Source organism: Myotis daubentonii, chromosome 12 (assembly GCF_963259705.1).
Source record: "Myotis daubentonii chromosome 12, mMyoDau2.1, whole genome shotgun sequence".
Taxonomy (NCBI): Eukaryota; Metazoa; Chordata; class Mammalia; order Chiroptera; family Vespertilionidae; genus Myotis; species Myotis daubentonii.
In genome coordinates, this window is record NC_081851.1 from 21,981,762 (window position 1) to 21,994,112 (window position 12,351).

Genomic DNA, 12,351 nt, shown 5'->3' on the forward strand with positions numbered 1-12,351 from the left:
CAGTGCACTCCCACAGAGGGAGCACAGCTCAGCCAGGAACCCTGAGCCAGGCTCACAGCTGGTGAGTGCAGTGATGGCAGAGCCTCTCCCGCCTCCACAGCAGCACTAAGGATGTCCAACTGCCAGACATCCCCCGAGGACTCCCGGACTGCGAGAGGGTGCAGGTTGGGCTGAGGGAACCCCCTGAGTGCATGAATTTTGTGCACTGGGCCGCTAGTATTTTAGATAAATGGTGAAAATCTAATCCAAAAAGTATTACCAATTTATAGGTGCCTTAATAAAAAATAATGAGGCAAAAAGGAATGGTGAAGTGTTCACAAGGGGGCATCAAACTTCTGTATACACGAGGAAGTATTGGGGCCAAGTCTTAGAATATAACTATTAAATGTGCAAAAAAAGCAGTTTTCCTATAAATATTTCATTGCCGAACAGTATAAAGCATTAGCTATTTTAAGACCCAACTGAATAAATATTTGTAGAGTTATGTAAAATTCAATGAAGCTTTTAAACAAGATGTATTATTATATTTCCATCTACTCATCAGGAAAAAGGTTAGAAAAATGTTTATTTTACTATTGTATTAGGCAAATATATTTTCTATAATACAAGTAAAATTAGTTACCTGAATGATATAATCATGAAACATATATCCAGAACGTTCATTCAAATTTTCACTCCATTTTGGGGGGGAAAAATTATAGTAGGCCAAGCCACCAAGATTCTGAGGTTTATCTGTTGTAGCAACTAGCATTACTCTAACATACTACTTTGCAGGACTGTGAAGATTAATAAAAGCACCCACTTTAGTGCCTTAAAAGACGGTTACATGCATGTATCATTAGGGCCCCTCATTGGATTGTGTGCCTGTCTTCTGCATCACCGTCTATTCCTTCCGATGATCTTGAGGAGGAGTCTGGAAGTCAAATACTATTTATAGAGGAGGAGCGTGAGAAGGTAACGGCCTGGGCCTTCTGGTTCCGAAAGGAGTTTGGAGTTGTTATGCATTAGCTTAATGCTGTGACCTCTGGCCCCTGGTCAGCAATTAGAAGTAGCTCTCATTAGGGTAAGTCCCTTTGACACCATTTGTGTGATGAAAATCATCTTTGAGGTATAATTAGAGTCAACACAACTGAAGGCTCACTATGTACCTCCATGCTAAGCCCTCTACATGGACCAGCTACTCAATCATCACACAAACTATGTGTAGGTGCCATTATTACCAACCCCATTTTACCAGAGCCTGAGGCACAGGGTAGGAAGTGACCTGCCCAAGGTACCCCAGCTACAAAGTGGAGTAAGGATTTGAAAGCAGCCCATCTCTCTCAAGCTTGTGTGCTCAGTTCTCAATAATAACAAGATAGTTGGGGCGTGCTAAAATGATACCCCAAAAAGTACTTTAAAAAAAGAAAAATCCCATTATTTTAAATACACACTGATCCTTCCCCCAAGATTTTCCAACAAGAAATGAAAATGTGTCAATGTTACTTTATTCTTTATACAACTGAATATTTCAGTGAATATAGAGCAAGAGCATTATCTTTACATATTGTTCATAGGAAGAAATTTGACATTTGCCCCAAATAATTGCTGGGTTGTCTTATCTGATCCAGCTTCCCTTTGCCACTGAACTCTGGAAAAAGAAAGAAAGAAAACATACAACTCAGATGAAATCATTCTCAGAATTGAGATGAGACCATGGGCATGTTATTATATAGCATATTTTAAAATTATACCTCAAATTGACGTCATAAATGCCCACAGTCGATACTTATAAGGTCTGTGTTTGCTGTATCTAATTAGACCACTAGGCCTATGTGAGTGCTGTGGCCCTAGGGGACACCTTCCCCTTTTCACCTGGGCAGCTGTTACCCAGCATCTGGGCAGCTTTCTCAGGCACCTGGGCCTACTGGGGCCCTGACTACGGCCTGCAGGTCAGGATCAGGTTCCAGGTGGGAAGATACACAGCCTCCGCAGGACAGTGGCCTCGTGGCCCTGAGACCACATCACCACTAGAGGCAGAGGAGACCTAGAGCTGCCCTTGTACAGGGATGTCTGCTTCCACAGGCCGAAGACCAGGAATCTCCCCAGACTGAAACTCCGGTCTCAGAGCATCATTGAATGGAAGGAATGGCCTTGTCGGGCTGTGCTCTGAAATGTTCCCACTATAGGGAGCTTATGCCCTGCCCCAAGCATCCCAGGTAGTTTTTTCCTCATTAGAAGAGCCAGGTGAGAACTCACAGAGAATCAGATGGGCCAAATGGAGCTTGCAGCCCCTCACAGGCACAGCTGAAGACAGTTCCCTTGCAAAGAGCCAGCATGAAGTGGAGGCGGCAATGTTTGCCCAGGGCCGGCTGGAATGGGGCTCGGAGGGGCTGAGAGCAGGAAAGGGGACGGGGCAGGAGGTCCTCGAGAGTTCCACATAGCTCTCCTTTCTTTGACCTATCACCCCTCTGGCCGCCTCTCACTACCCCCGTCAGGCTCATAACATTCCCTTGGAGGTAAAAAGCTGGAATGGGCTGACCTTGGTCTATCCTACTGGGTGTTCAGTGTTTCTTCCATTCCTGGGCTGAAAAAAAAAAAAAAAAGGAGCGACTTAGAAACATTGGAACAAAACTGCCTGGAACATGTTTCTTCGTTTCAGATTCTTTCTTTATGAGCCCTAAGGCCTTGTTCTCCTAACTAGGGTGTCAGCAGCCTCCTGGGGGGCTCACTGGGTGAGCCTTAGCCCCGTCTCAGTCTGTAGGTCCTCTATGGCAGGGCTCCAAGACCCTAGCTGCTTAGACACTATCTGTACTCCACCCCTCTAGCCCAGACACTGTCCCTGCTCCTGCACTCCACCCCTTAGCCTCTGTTTCTGTGGCGGGACAGTCTTGAAGCTATTTGTCACAGGACTTCTCACCCCAAAGACATCATGGAGACCCACTGTTTCATAAAGTCCTTTCCAGAGAACAACTACTAATAGGTCATGCAGATTAAAAAGGTGCATGTGGGGTGGCATGGGGGTTGAGAAGCATTTCCATAGACAAAACAGTTTGGGAAACAACATATGATAAAGTCAAGTTAAACAGGCTGTTTTCTGCCGGACACATTAGTGTGCATTGTAAACCTTCAGGAATGTTGGGTGCAGTGTTTTCTAATCTGATTTGATCTTCGCACAGCAGCTCTTAGCACCAATGGCCCACAGAATGCAGTTTGAGGGGTACAAGTCTGGCTGATTTGCACATTTTTCTGATGCAAACATTGAGTATTTAGGGGTTGAAACAAAGTGAGTGATTGGCAGGTCAAATACTAAGAGATAGCTCTCTGGCTCCATGATCTTTGCAAGAGGCTCAAGTCCCCTGGGAAGGAGGAGAGGGTGGCACTAGACTCCTCTTGCCAGTGTGTTTTGGGGCTAGGTATCCAGACCTTCATATTCAGAAACACAGACTCAAACTCTGGTTGGTCCTCGTGTCTGTCCATCACTAGAACTCCCACTCCCCACCCCTGTGTTCCCTGGTGCTCTCAGCCTGTGTCCTGGTGGACCCTTTCCTTTACAAGCATTGACTTTGTAGGGGAAAACTTTGAGAGTCACCCCCTAACTAAAGAGTTAGAGAGTCCACACAATTGTTCACCAGTTCATCGTGGGGCCCGCTCTGCTCATTCAGCAGGAGGGAATCAGGGTTAAAAACAGAGAAAGCATGTTATACCCTGAATAGAAAAAATGGTCGTCCCCAGGTAGCAGCGTGATCCTGCAACATAAAAACACAAACCATTATGCAACCATGTTGTGCCGAAGGCCTCTCAAATATGTCTATGACAGCAGATTTCAAAGCATGGTCCCCAGTCCCAAAGCATCAATAACACTTGAGAACTTGTCAGAAATGCACATTCACAGACCCCTACTGAATCTCCAGACGTTAACAAGGTCCCCAGATATCTTTAATGCACCGTCAATGTGGAGAAGTACAGGTATATAGGGTTTGTGCCACTTGTAGTACCTCTCCAAGTTGGTACAACTGGCGTGTGGGCCCTGAGCCACAGAAAGCCAATTCCAGGACAGATGGCCCCAGGTGGCTCATCCACAAGCCTGGAGATAAGATATTCACAGCCAGAGGATTGTCAAGGTGGCCCAACTCCAAGTGCTTCCCTGTCCTCTCGCAGATCTTTCTTGGGAGGTTGTGTTCTCCACAAGGTTTACATACCTTCTTGGTAAAGTCAAGTGCCACAGCCCCCAGATCCTGTGAAGGAAAAGGCACAGGTTAATTTCACAGGAACCACATCCGTGAGGCTAGCTGTTATTCTGCTGGGATTCTGCACTTCCCTGTTCAAGGGCACAGCTCTGTGGCCAATTTCAATTTCCTGTTCAGGAAAGCAAGCATGCTTTCTTGATTGAGTTACCATTTGTGTCCTGGACAATGTTATATTTGCTTGCTCTTCTCAACAGCCTCAACTTGAAATTGACCCCTGGTTTAGACACATGTCCCAGATAAGGCCTTTCAGCTTCTTCAGCTTGTCTTTGCCCGTGAATCTGGCATACCACTGGAGGCAAGACCCAGCCTGGAGAGCTGTGATCAGATCAGAAAAACGGTTCCCTCTGCTTGGGGTGATCAACAGATTTCTCAGGAACTGAGCAGTTTCCTGAGGGTCTTGGGATTTTCAGAGCTAAAACCAGGAAAGTCACGGGCATACCGGGATGCATTGGTCACCTGCCTTGGGCTCACAGTGTTCAAAAGAAGTTTTCTTTTTGCTACCATGCAACAAACCTTGATGAAGATTTTGAGGTTCAGCTATTACTGAAAGTGGCGATTTCTAAACTTAATTTTTTAAAATATATTTTAGTGATTTTTGAGAGGAAGGGAGAGGGAGAGAGAGATAGAAACATCAATGATGAGTGAGAATCATTGATTGGCTGCCTCCTGCACGCCCCCTACTGGGGATCGAGCCTGCAACCCAGGCATGTGCCCTTGGCCAGAATCGAACCCGGGACCCTTCAGTCCGAAGGCTGAGGCTCTATCCATTGAGCCAAATCAGCTAGGGACTTAATTTTTTTTCTTAAGAAAACAAAAACAAAGCTCTGAGGTATGGACAAAAGGACAGGTGGGGCAATGGGAAACCGAGAGCCCCCAAGGCAAATGTTCATGTCAAGAGAAAGAAGGGACAGGAAAAGAGGCAGACAACACAAAAGCTAAAACAAACGAAAAAAAAATGTGGATGAAGCCCTGGCCAGTTTGGCTCAGTGGATAGAGTGCAGGCTGGCTGACTGAAGGGCCCCATTTGGTTCCAATCAAGGGCACATACCTCGGTTGCAGGCTCAATCTCTGGCCCTGATGAGGGGCTCATGGGGGAGGCAACCAATCAACGTGTCTCTCTTGCATGAATGTTTCCCCCTGCCTCTCCCCCTCCCTTCCACTCTCTCTAAAAATCAATGGAAAAAATAGCCTCCGGTGAGGATTAACAACAACAACAAAAATGTGGATGAAGAGTTCAGCAGAGGAGAGGACGGAGCCATGAGGGGCCAGTGGACGGGGTCAGTGGAGGAGACTATGGATGGAGGAGGTTAGTAACTTGCGTAAGGTCAATGGGCCAGCGCTCCCTGCTGCCGGGAGACACAGATTTAAGGAGAGAATGCAAGTGAGTTCCAAGGCGAACTCACTGGTTAATATACCCTGGTTATACCCTGGTTATATATTTTTGCTGTGGGTATCAATACATACCCTGGTTAATGTACCTTTACAGGCATGAAATATGGCGGAAGAAAAAAAAGCACATACGCGCTGTAGAAATCTCTTCATCTTCCCATTGGCGAGCTTGGCGGCCAGCCGCGTTTCAGGGCGCACCGGAGGAAACTGCAACAGATGGGCGCTGTGAGGCTGCAGGCAGCGGAGCCCAGCTTTCTTCGCATCCTTTCTACTCCCTTACAAATGGGTTTAATTTTCAGAGTAATATCATTTCCGAGCCCGAGCTTGAAATTTTATGTTTTCAATAAAGACTCGCCTGCTTGGATAGCAGGTTTCAATTCCAACACATCACTTCAAAATATTCCCTTAGGATCAACCAGACTTTTATCTGCATTGACCCCAAGTTTTCCTGCTTTGGTGTGGAGTGCATTGTTCCGAAGAAGCATCTCCACGCAGATCCTTCTGCCCTCCAGGTGCGCTCTCCTAATCTGAGGGACCAACTGGGAGGGCAGCTCCCTGACCCTCTCTCCCCGATGCATTCATTTTCCCAGACTTCTTGTCTGTGACTGCCCGCAGGCACTCAGACACACACACACGCCTGTGTCTTATCTAGTCTTTCTGAATCCTCCTGAGAAGTCTGACTCAGAGTAAAGGTTAATTTGTGTCACAGCCCATGTTTATCTTTCCCCTTCCATTGCCCCCTGCAGTGCCCATGGCCTTTCTTGAGAAAATCCCCATCATACCTTGATTCCCATTCCCAAACCTGTACTAGGCATGAATCTTTGCCTCTTAAGGGGGAAAAGTACTTTGCTGGGTCTTTTAAGGGTCTTCTTGAAGACTTGGAAAGCCTTGAATACATAAATAAGTGCCTTTCTAATGGTCAAATTTCAGTTGTTGTGTCAGGGCACCTGAATTAATTTTATTCTATGATTCTAATAATTCTCAAATCATACCCTGCAGAAATTCACTTACACAACCTGTACCCGAGGGTAACTCAAGTTTATGCTAATGAAGTTAGAGGGGATGTTTATTATTGGAATAGCACCCACACATTGTGACGGTGACGAAAAAAGAACAGCCATGGACCACTATTGGGGGGTATGGTGCTTTACACTTCACAAAACACTTTTCATAATTTAAGAACAGAGGGTAATATGGAACAATATTAATAGAGTTCCATTTGTCAGGTTCTTGTACATCTGTTTAAGTGCATAATGAAAAGTTACTTCTTACTTATTTTTCCTTTTCTATAAATTATTCTCTGTCTTTTTAAATCTGTCAGCCTCCTCCCACTCCAACCTAGGGAGGGAGACAGGAAGTCCCTACCGGCCTGGGGAAAGGCATCTGGGAAGCTGTTACACAGAGTCTAAGACCTTCGGCTGATCTGCACGTATTAATTAGGAAGGAATAAAGGCATGCAGAGGGGAGGGACTTTTACAAAGATGATTACGATACAATACCAACCCCAATTTTAACTGGCTGTGTTGGCTCCCGAGTTCTGGAGTAGTCAAATAAAAACTGAATAAGAAAAAAAAAAAGGTTCATTTTAGTATTGTGTCACTTGCTACAAAGTAGAAGTTGCATGCCCTTGCTACTGGGCTGGGCGGTACTCACCCTTTTGTATATATCTTGATTATCCTGGAAAGAGAATTGTGAGGGTAAGTTACATAGAATTTTACTGAGGCAGGTAACCGAAAAAGTTTTCAGTATCTAAGTTACACCATGAAATATATAGGATGTACCTTAATATTATCAAATAAATTGCCAAGCTAAAAAGAAAGTCATTACATAAACTAAGATTATACTGATGCAGGATCTTATGAAAAACAAAAGTTGACAGCAATACACCATCATTTTAAAACTTAATCTCATTTTATCTTTTCAAGCTTCAGGGGAAAACATACTCTATGATGTATAGAAGAGATACCAGAATCTATTCCCAGATAACCACCTGATATAGAATTGGAACAAAATAATGATTGTAATTTTTAATTTGCTGCTGGGTATATCCTAGAATACAGCTTTTTTAATGATTGGCTCCAATTGACCAAACTTTTTTTCCTAAAACATTCAACACGAATCTTCACTGTTCTTGCACAAAGCATAGTTTTTCATTTCTAAGTCCTTGTTAGAGCACCACCTGCCCTTGTTTGCATAGATGACAACCTGGAAAAAGGTGTGTGGGCAGCATATTCCACTCAAGGATGCTGTGAAGAAGGGTCTCACAAAATGGTAGCACAGGATTCCATGTCTGTATTTTATAAAATTGCTAGAGATGATTACTGTGAATGCACTTTTAAATATGTTGATCTGGCTGCTATTGATCATTCATATCTCATTCACATTAAAACATTATGGAATCAGCTTAAACTCCATTAACACAGAAATAAAACGTTTTTAACAACACTTCTAATTTTGTTGCTCTGACTATGATTACATCTCCCTGTAAACTTTGTGGAGAGTTTCTGCAGCAGCCAATATCTATGCAGTCTCTCTCTCTCTCTCTCTTTCTCTCTCTCTCTCTCTGTCAGGTACATACATGCACATACATACATATGGGCACAGACACATACTACAGGGGGTGGGCAAAGTAGGTTTGCAGTTGTTCATATGGAAAATAATACACTTAATAAAAATATAAGAATAGACTCTGTGTTTCATGTACTTCCAACTGTAAACCTACTTTGCCCAACCCATAGAATTCCAACATCATTAATAGCAGAGGTTCTGTAGTGAGTTCCTCTATCAACACTAATAAAAGAGAAAAATGGTAATTGGCGTACGAGCTACCCTTTTCATTGGCTAATCAGGGCTATATGCAAATTAACTGCCAACTAAGATTGACAGTTAACTGCCAACAAGATGGCGGTTAATTTGCATATGTAGGCACAATGCAGGGAGGCGAAAGGGAAAGCAGGAAGAAGCCCCCTGCCACTGACAGTGATCGGAAACCCAAGGGGAAGCTAAGAGCTGGGGGGCAGGGCAAAGGCGGCCTTGGGGCCGCCTTTGCCCTGCCCCCCAGCCATGATCGGAGAATCAGGCGCCTTTTCCGCCCTGGCCAGTGATAGCAGGAAGTAGGGGTGGAGCCAGCGATGGGAGCTGGGCATGGTCGAAGCTGGCAGTCCCGGGAGCTAGGGGTCCCTTGCCTGGGCCTAAAGCGAAGCCCACGATCGTGGGGCCGCTGCAGCTGAGGGTCCCCGCTGCCCGGGCCGGAAGCCTCAGCAAGGGGCCAATCCTGCGATTGGAGGGTGATGGGGGTCAACGCCTGAGGGCTCCCAGTATGTGAGAGGGGGCAGGCTGGGCTGAGGGACACTCCCCCCCACACACACACCCAGTGCACGAATTTCGTGCACCGGGCCCCTAGTTTCCTTATAATTATAAATTCTAAAATTTACCATTTACTATTTTTATAGCTTTTGGTCTCCTTGTCAGCATCTGTTTGCTGAGTGTGTGTGTGTGTGTGTGTGTGTGTGTGTGTGTTCTGAAAACGTACTGGGTGAACAATTGTGTGTGTGTTTTTTTTGTACCATGTTTATCAACTTTTTACCATTACCTTTCAGACCAAAAAACAAAAAGAAATACGAAGATGTTTTTTCAGTTGCTAAACACCACTCTCAACATTATATATGAACCTTCTTTCCTTTTTTTTTTACTCTAAAAAGAAAAATGTTTAAATGTACTTATCTAAATTATCTATTTCCCGAACTACAATGTAAGTTCCATGAGAACAGGTAGTTTTGTCTGTTTTGATCGCCACTGTATATCCTTAGCACCTGGCACATGGCATGCTTTCAATAAGTACCTTTTCAAAGGGATGAATAGTGGAGCTGTGTTCATACGAATCTGTTGCCCCCTTTCCCATCTAAATTCTTCTGATCCCACATAGTGACCAGAAGCACAAAACACACAGAGTGTTACAGTCCGCAGATTTGTGATGCTTTTTGAGTGGCCTTGTTATGAAAGTTCCCTAGAGACACAGACCTGGACTCTCCTGGAGACCAGCACTGAAGGGGACGTAGAGCCACGCAAGCCATGCAGACACTGGGTAGGAGAGGAGACCAAAGCCCAGGAGAGGAAGTGACATGTTGAAAGTTACACTTCAAGGCAGAAGAGCCGCAGTCTCTCTATTAATAGCTTTAAAATATGGGTAGTTGTATTCACTGAGCAATGCCTTGCTCTTTTGCGTTTGGAAACAATGAACAGGATCAGCCATGGGAAAATGCAGACAATGAAGGAAATACATCCAAGTGCACCTTTGCAACTGGGGAATCACACAACCCAATTTAGTACTGAAGGGTAGTACATGTGAAGCCACACTTCTACTTCCTGTGCTTGTGGAGGGGCACCCCCACAGCCTTGGTGTGAGTGAGGGATAAGGAGCCCTTTCGGTGTGAGTGAGAAGGCAGTGGCAAGGAGGTGGAGAACTCTCTCACCCCGGATTTTTGCTCTGGGTATCAAGGTTGTAATGATTAGTTCTAAAAGATGACAATTGTCTTCAAACATATGCATAATGGTAAACTAAAAATGAGAAGAGATGGGCACGATATACTCATGAAGTTTAAGAGAGAAACTGATGTTTAAGTCTTGAAGAATAGAAATTCATTTCATCAAGAATCAATGGGGGGAGGGGGAATAAGAATCAATATGGGGAGAAGGGGACATCTGTAATACCTTCAACAATAAAGATAAATGAAAAAAAGAAACAATGATAACAGCTAGCACTTAAGTGCTGTCACTTTCTATCTTGTAGACACTGTTGAAAATACTTCACAAATATTAAAACAATTTAAGTGAACATTACTTACATAATATTGTGAGGCTATTACAGCTATTATTCCCACATTACAGATGATGAAACTGAGACACAGAGCAATTAAGACACCTACTAAGGTTAAATAGATGTGGGTTTTGAGCCCAGTTACTTTGGCTTTAGAGTCTGGGATATTAACCACAGCCAGCAAAGGAGGCAAAGGCATTTTTGGCTAAGGGAAAGTCTGTGCAAAGACATAAGAGCCTGGTGCCTGTGGAAAATAGTAAGAAGTTCATTGTGGCTGGAGCACGGGATACTGTGAGTTAGAGGTAGAGGAGGAAGAGATGTAGCTCAAAGTAAAAACATGTAGTCTATGCTAAGAATCATGGACTCTTCCTTGATACCACGCTCTTGTACTTTAGAATAAATCAACATTCACTTTGTACCCACTGAAATATTTCTGTTGTGGCTACTATAGTTATTCCTAGGTCCTTTACATGAAATCTATTGTTTTGGAGAACTGTCAAATCACAGTGTATCAATTTTTAATTCATGTTATGCTATAACACAACATATCATTTAATGTAATTAGATATGCATATGTGATTATGGTCATTGTAAGAATGCAGATGAACTACAAATATCTTACAGTAAATTATTTAAGAGATTCAGTTGTTATTTCCTAAAACTCTATTCTTACACAAACACACATAAAATTCTCCTGTAGATAGCAAAATAGTGCAGTTATTATAGATATCAATTATGGCATAAACATGTTATAACTAAAATTTGTCATATGTATATTAGGGTGGCTTTTTTACCTTAGGTTGCCTAGAAAGAGTTGCCCAATATGCCAGCCACTAAAAAATGAGGAAAATGAATCAAAATTAAGTATAAATTCATTAGTCCATAGCATTCTATTACAACACATATAATTCTAAAATTGTCCCAATTAATGAACCTTGTATTATCTTCTCACACAGTGGCAATAAAGTTCAACACAATTCTCAGGATGCCTTAAATGAGGCCATGAAAATGACAATAGTGAGTCCTGCTGCGGCCAAGAATCTGTTCTTAAAATAGTTTTAAGTGAACATTACCCACATGATATTTTCAAGGCCAAGACTAAATAAAAACCTCACATTACTGAACAACAGTGTACCTCCAGCTGCACAATATCCAAGCCATCTGGAGAATCATCTAAAGGTCGAATATATCCTATTGTGAGAAATCATAAAAATATCAATTAGGAGAAAAGAAGTCATAGCATGAACTTTTAAATCTTTACCATGAAAAACATACAAAGATTCTATAAATGCTGTTAAAAAGGACTGACAAAGAAAACACACTCTACCTACCACTAGCAAACATGAGATTTTCACCAAAATTAATTGAAATAGCTTGATTTTCTATTTATCAGGAGTTAACAGTACAAGAATTATCAAGTCAGGAAAAAGGGCAAAATGCCTACGCAACAACTTAATTTATATTTTGATGGAATTTATGAAAATGAAATACCAGGAAACGGTGTCAAGTATGTGCATCAAAATCACTCTTGGAACATTTAGAAATATGGATGCCTGGCTCTGTGCTTCATTAGACTCGTCAGGAGTAGGGTTGTGGGAAAGGTTGTTACCAACATGCGGATGGATCCTGTGCCTGTCAACCTGTGTCTGACCTACATGAAGTCTTCGCCCCATTTTCACGTGATACAACACTTGGAGGAATGGCTAATACTGCAATGGGAAGAATCAACTAAATAGGTCAAAACTAAACAGCTGAAATTAAGTGGGATAAATACAAAACTCCGAACTTAGATTTTTAAATGTGAGAAAAGAAATATCTGGCCCAAGAGTAGAAAATATATTTTTAAATGAAAATTGATATTTTGCTCCCTGAAATCTCTCTATGAGTCAAGAAAAGGCTAAAAACTAAGGCAATCTT

General features: G+C 43.0%; 1 protein-coding gene and 1 long non-coding RNA gene across 2 annotated transcripts in view; both read right to left on the reverse strand.

Moving 5' to 3' along the window:
• Nucleotides 1-1,480: 1,480 nt before the first annotated feature.
• On the reverse strand, nt 1,481-7,177 carry LOC132213770 (uncharacterized). Its single transcript, XR_009448060.1, has 6 exons — nt 7,122-7,177; nt 5,751-5,825; nt 4,182-4,217; nt 3,687-3,728; nt 2,522-2,566; nt 1,481-1,630 (listed from the first exon to the last, which is right to left on the reverse strand). It is a non-coding gene; the product is annotated as an uncharacterized LOC132213770 (long non-coding RNA).
• A 4,033-nt stretch (nt 7,178-11,210) lies between these two features.
• LOC132213931 (uncharacterized) overlaps nt 11,211-12,351 on the reverse strand; it is a 41,719-nt gene continuing 40,578 nt past the window's right edge. Inside the window, exons 3-4 of the mRNA XM_059660803.1 lie at nt 11,570-11,625; nt 11,211-11,267 (exon numbers count right to left, since the gene is read on the reverse strand). Coding sequence (XP_059516786.1) covers nt 11,211-11,267; nt 11,570-11,625 — 113 coding nt within the window. The remainder of the gene's footprint in view (nt 11,268-11,569; nt 11,626-12,351) is intronic.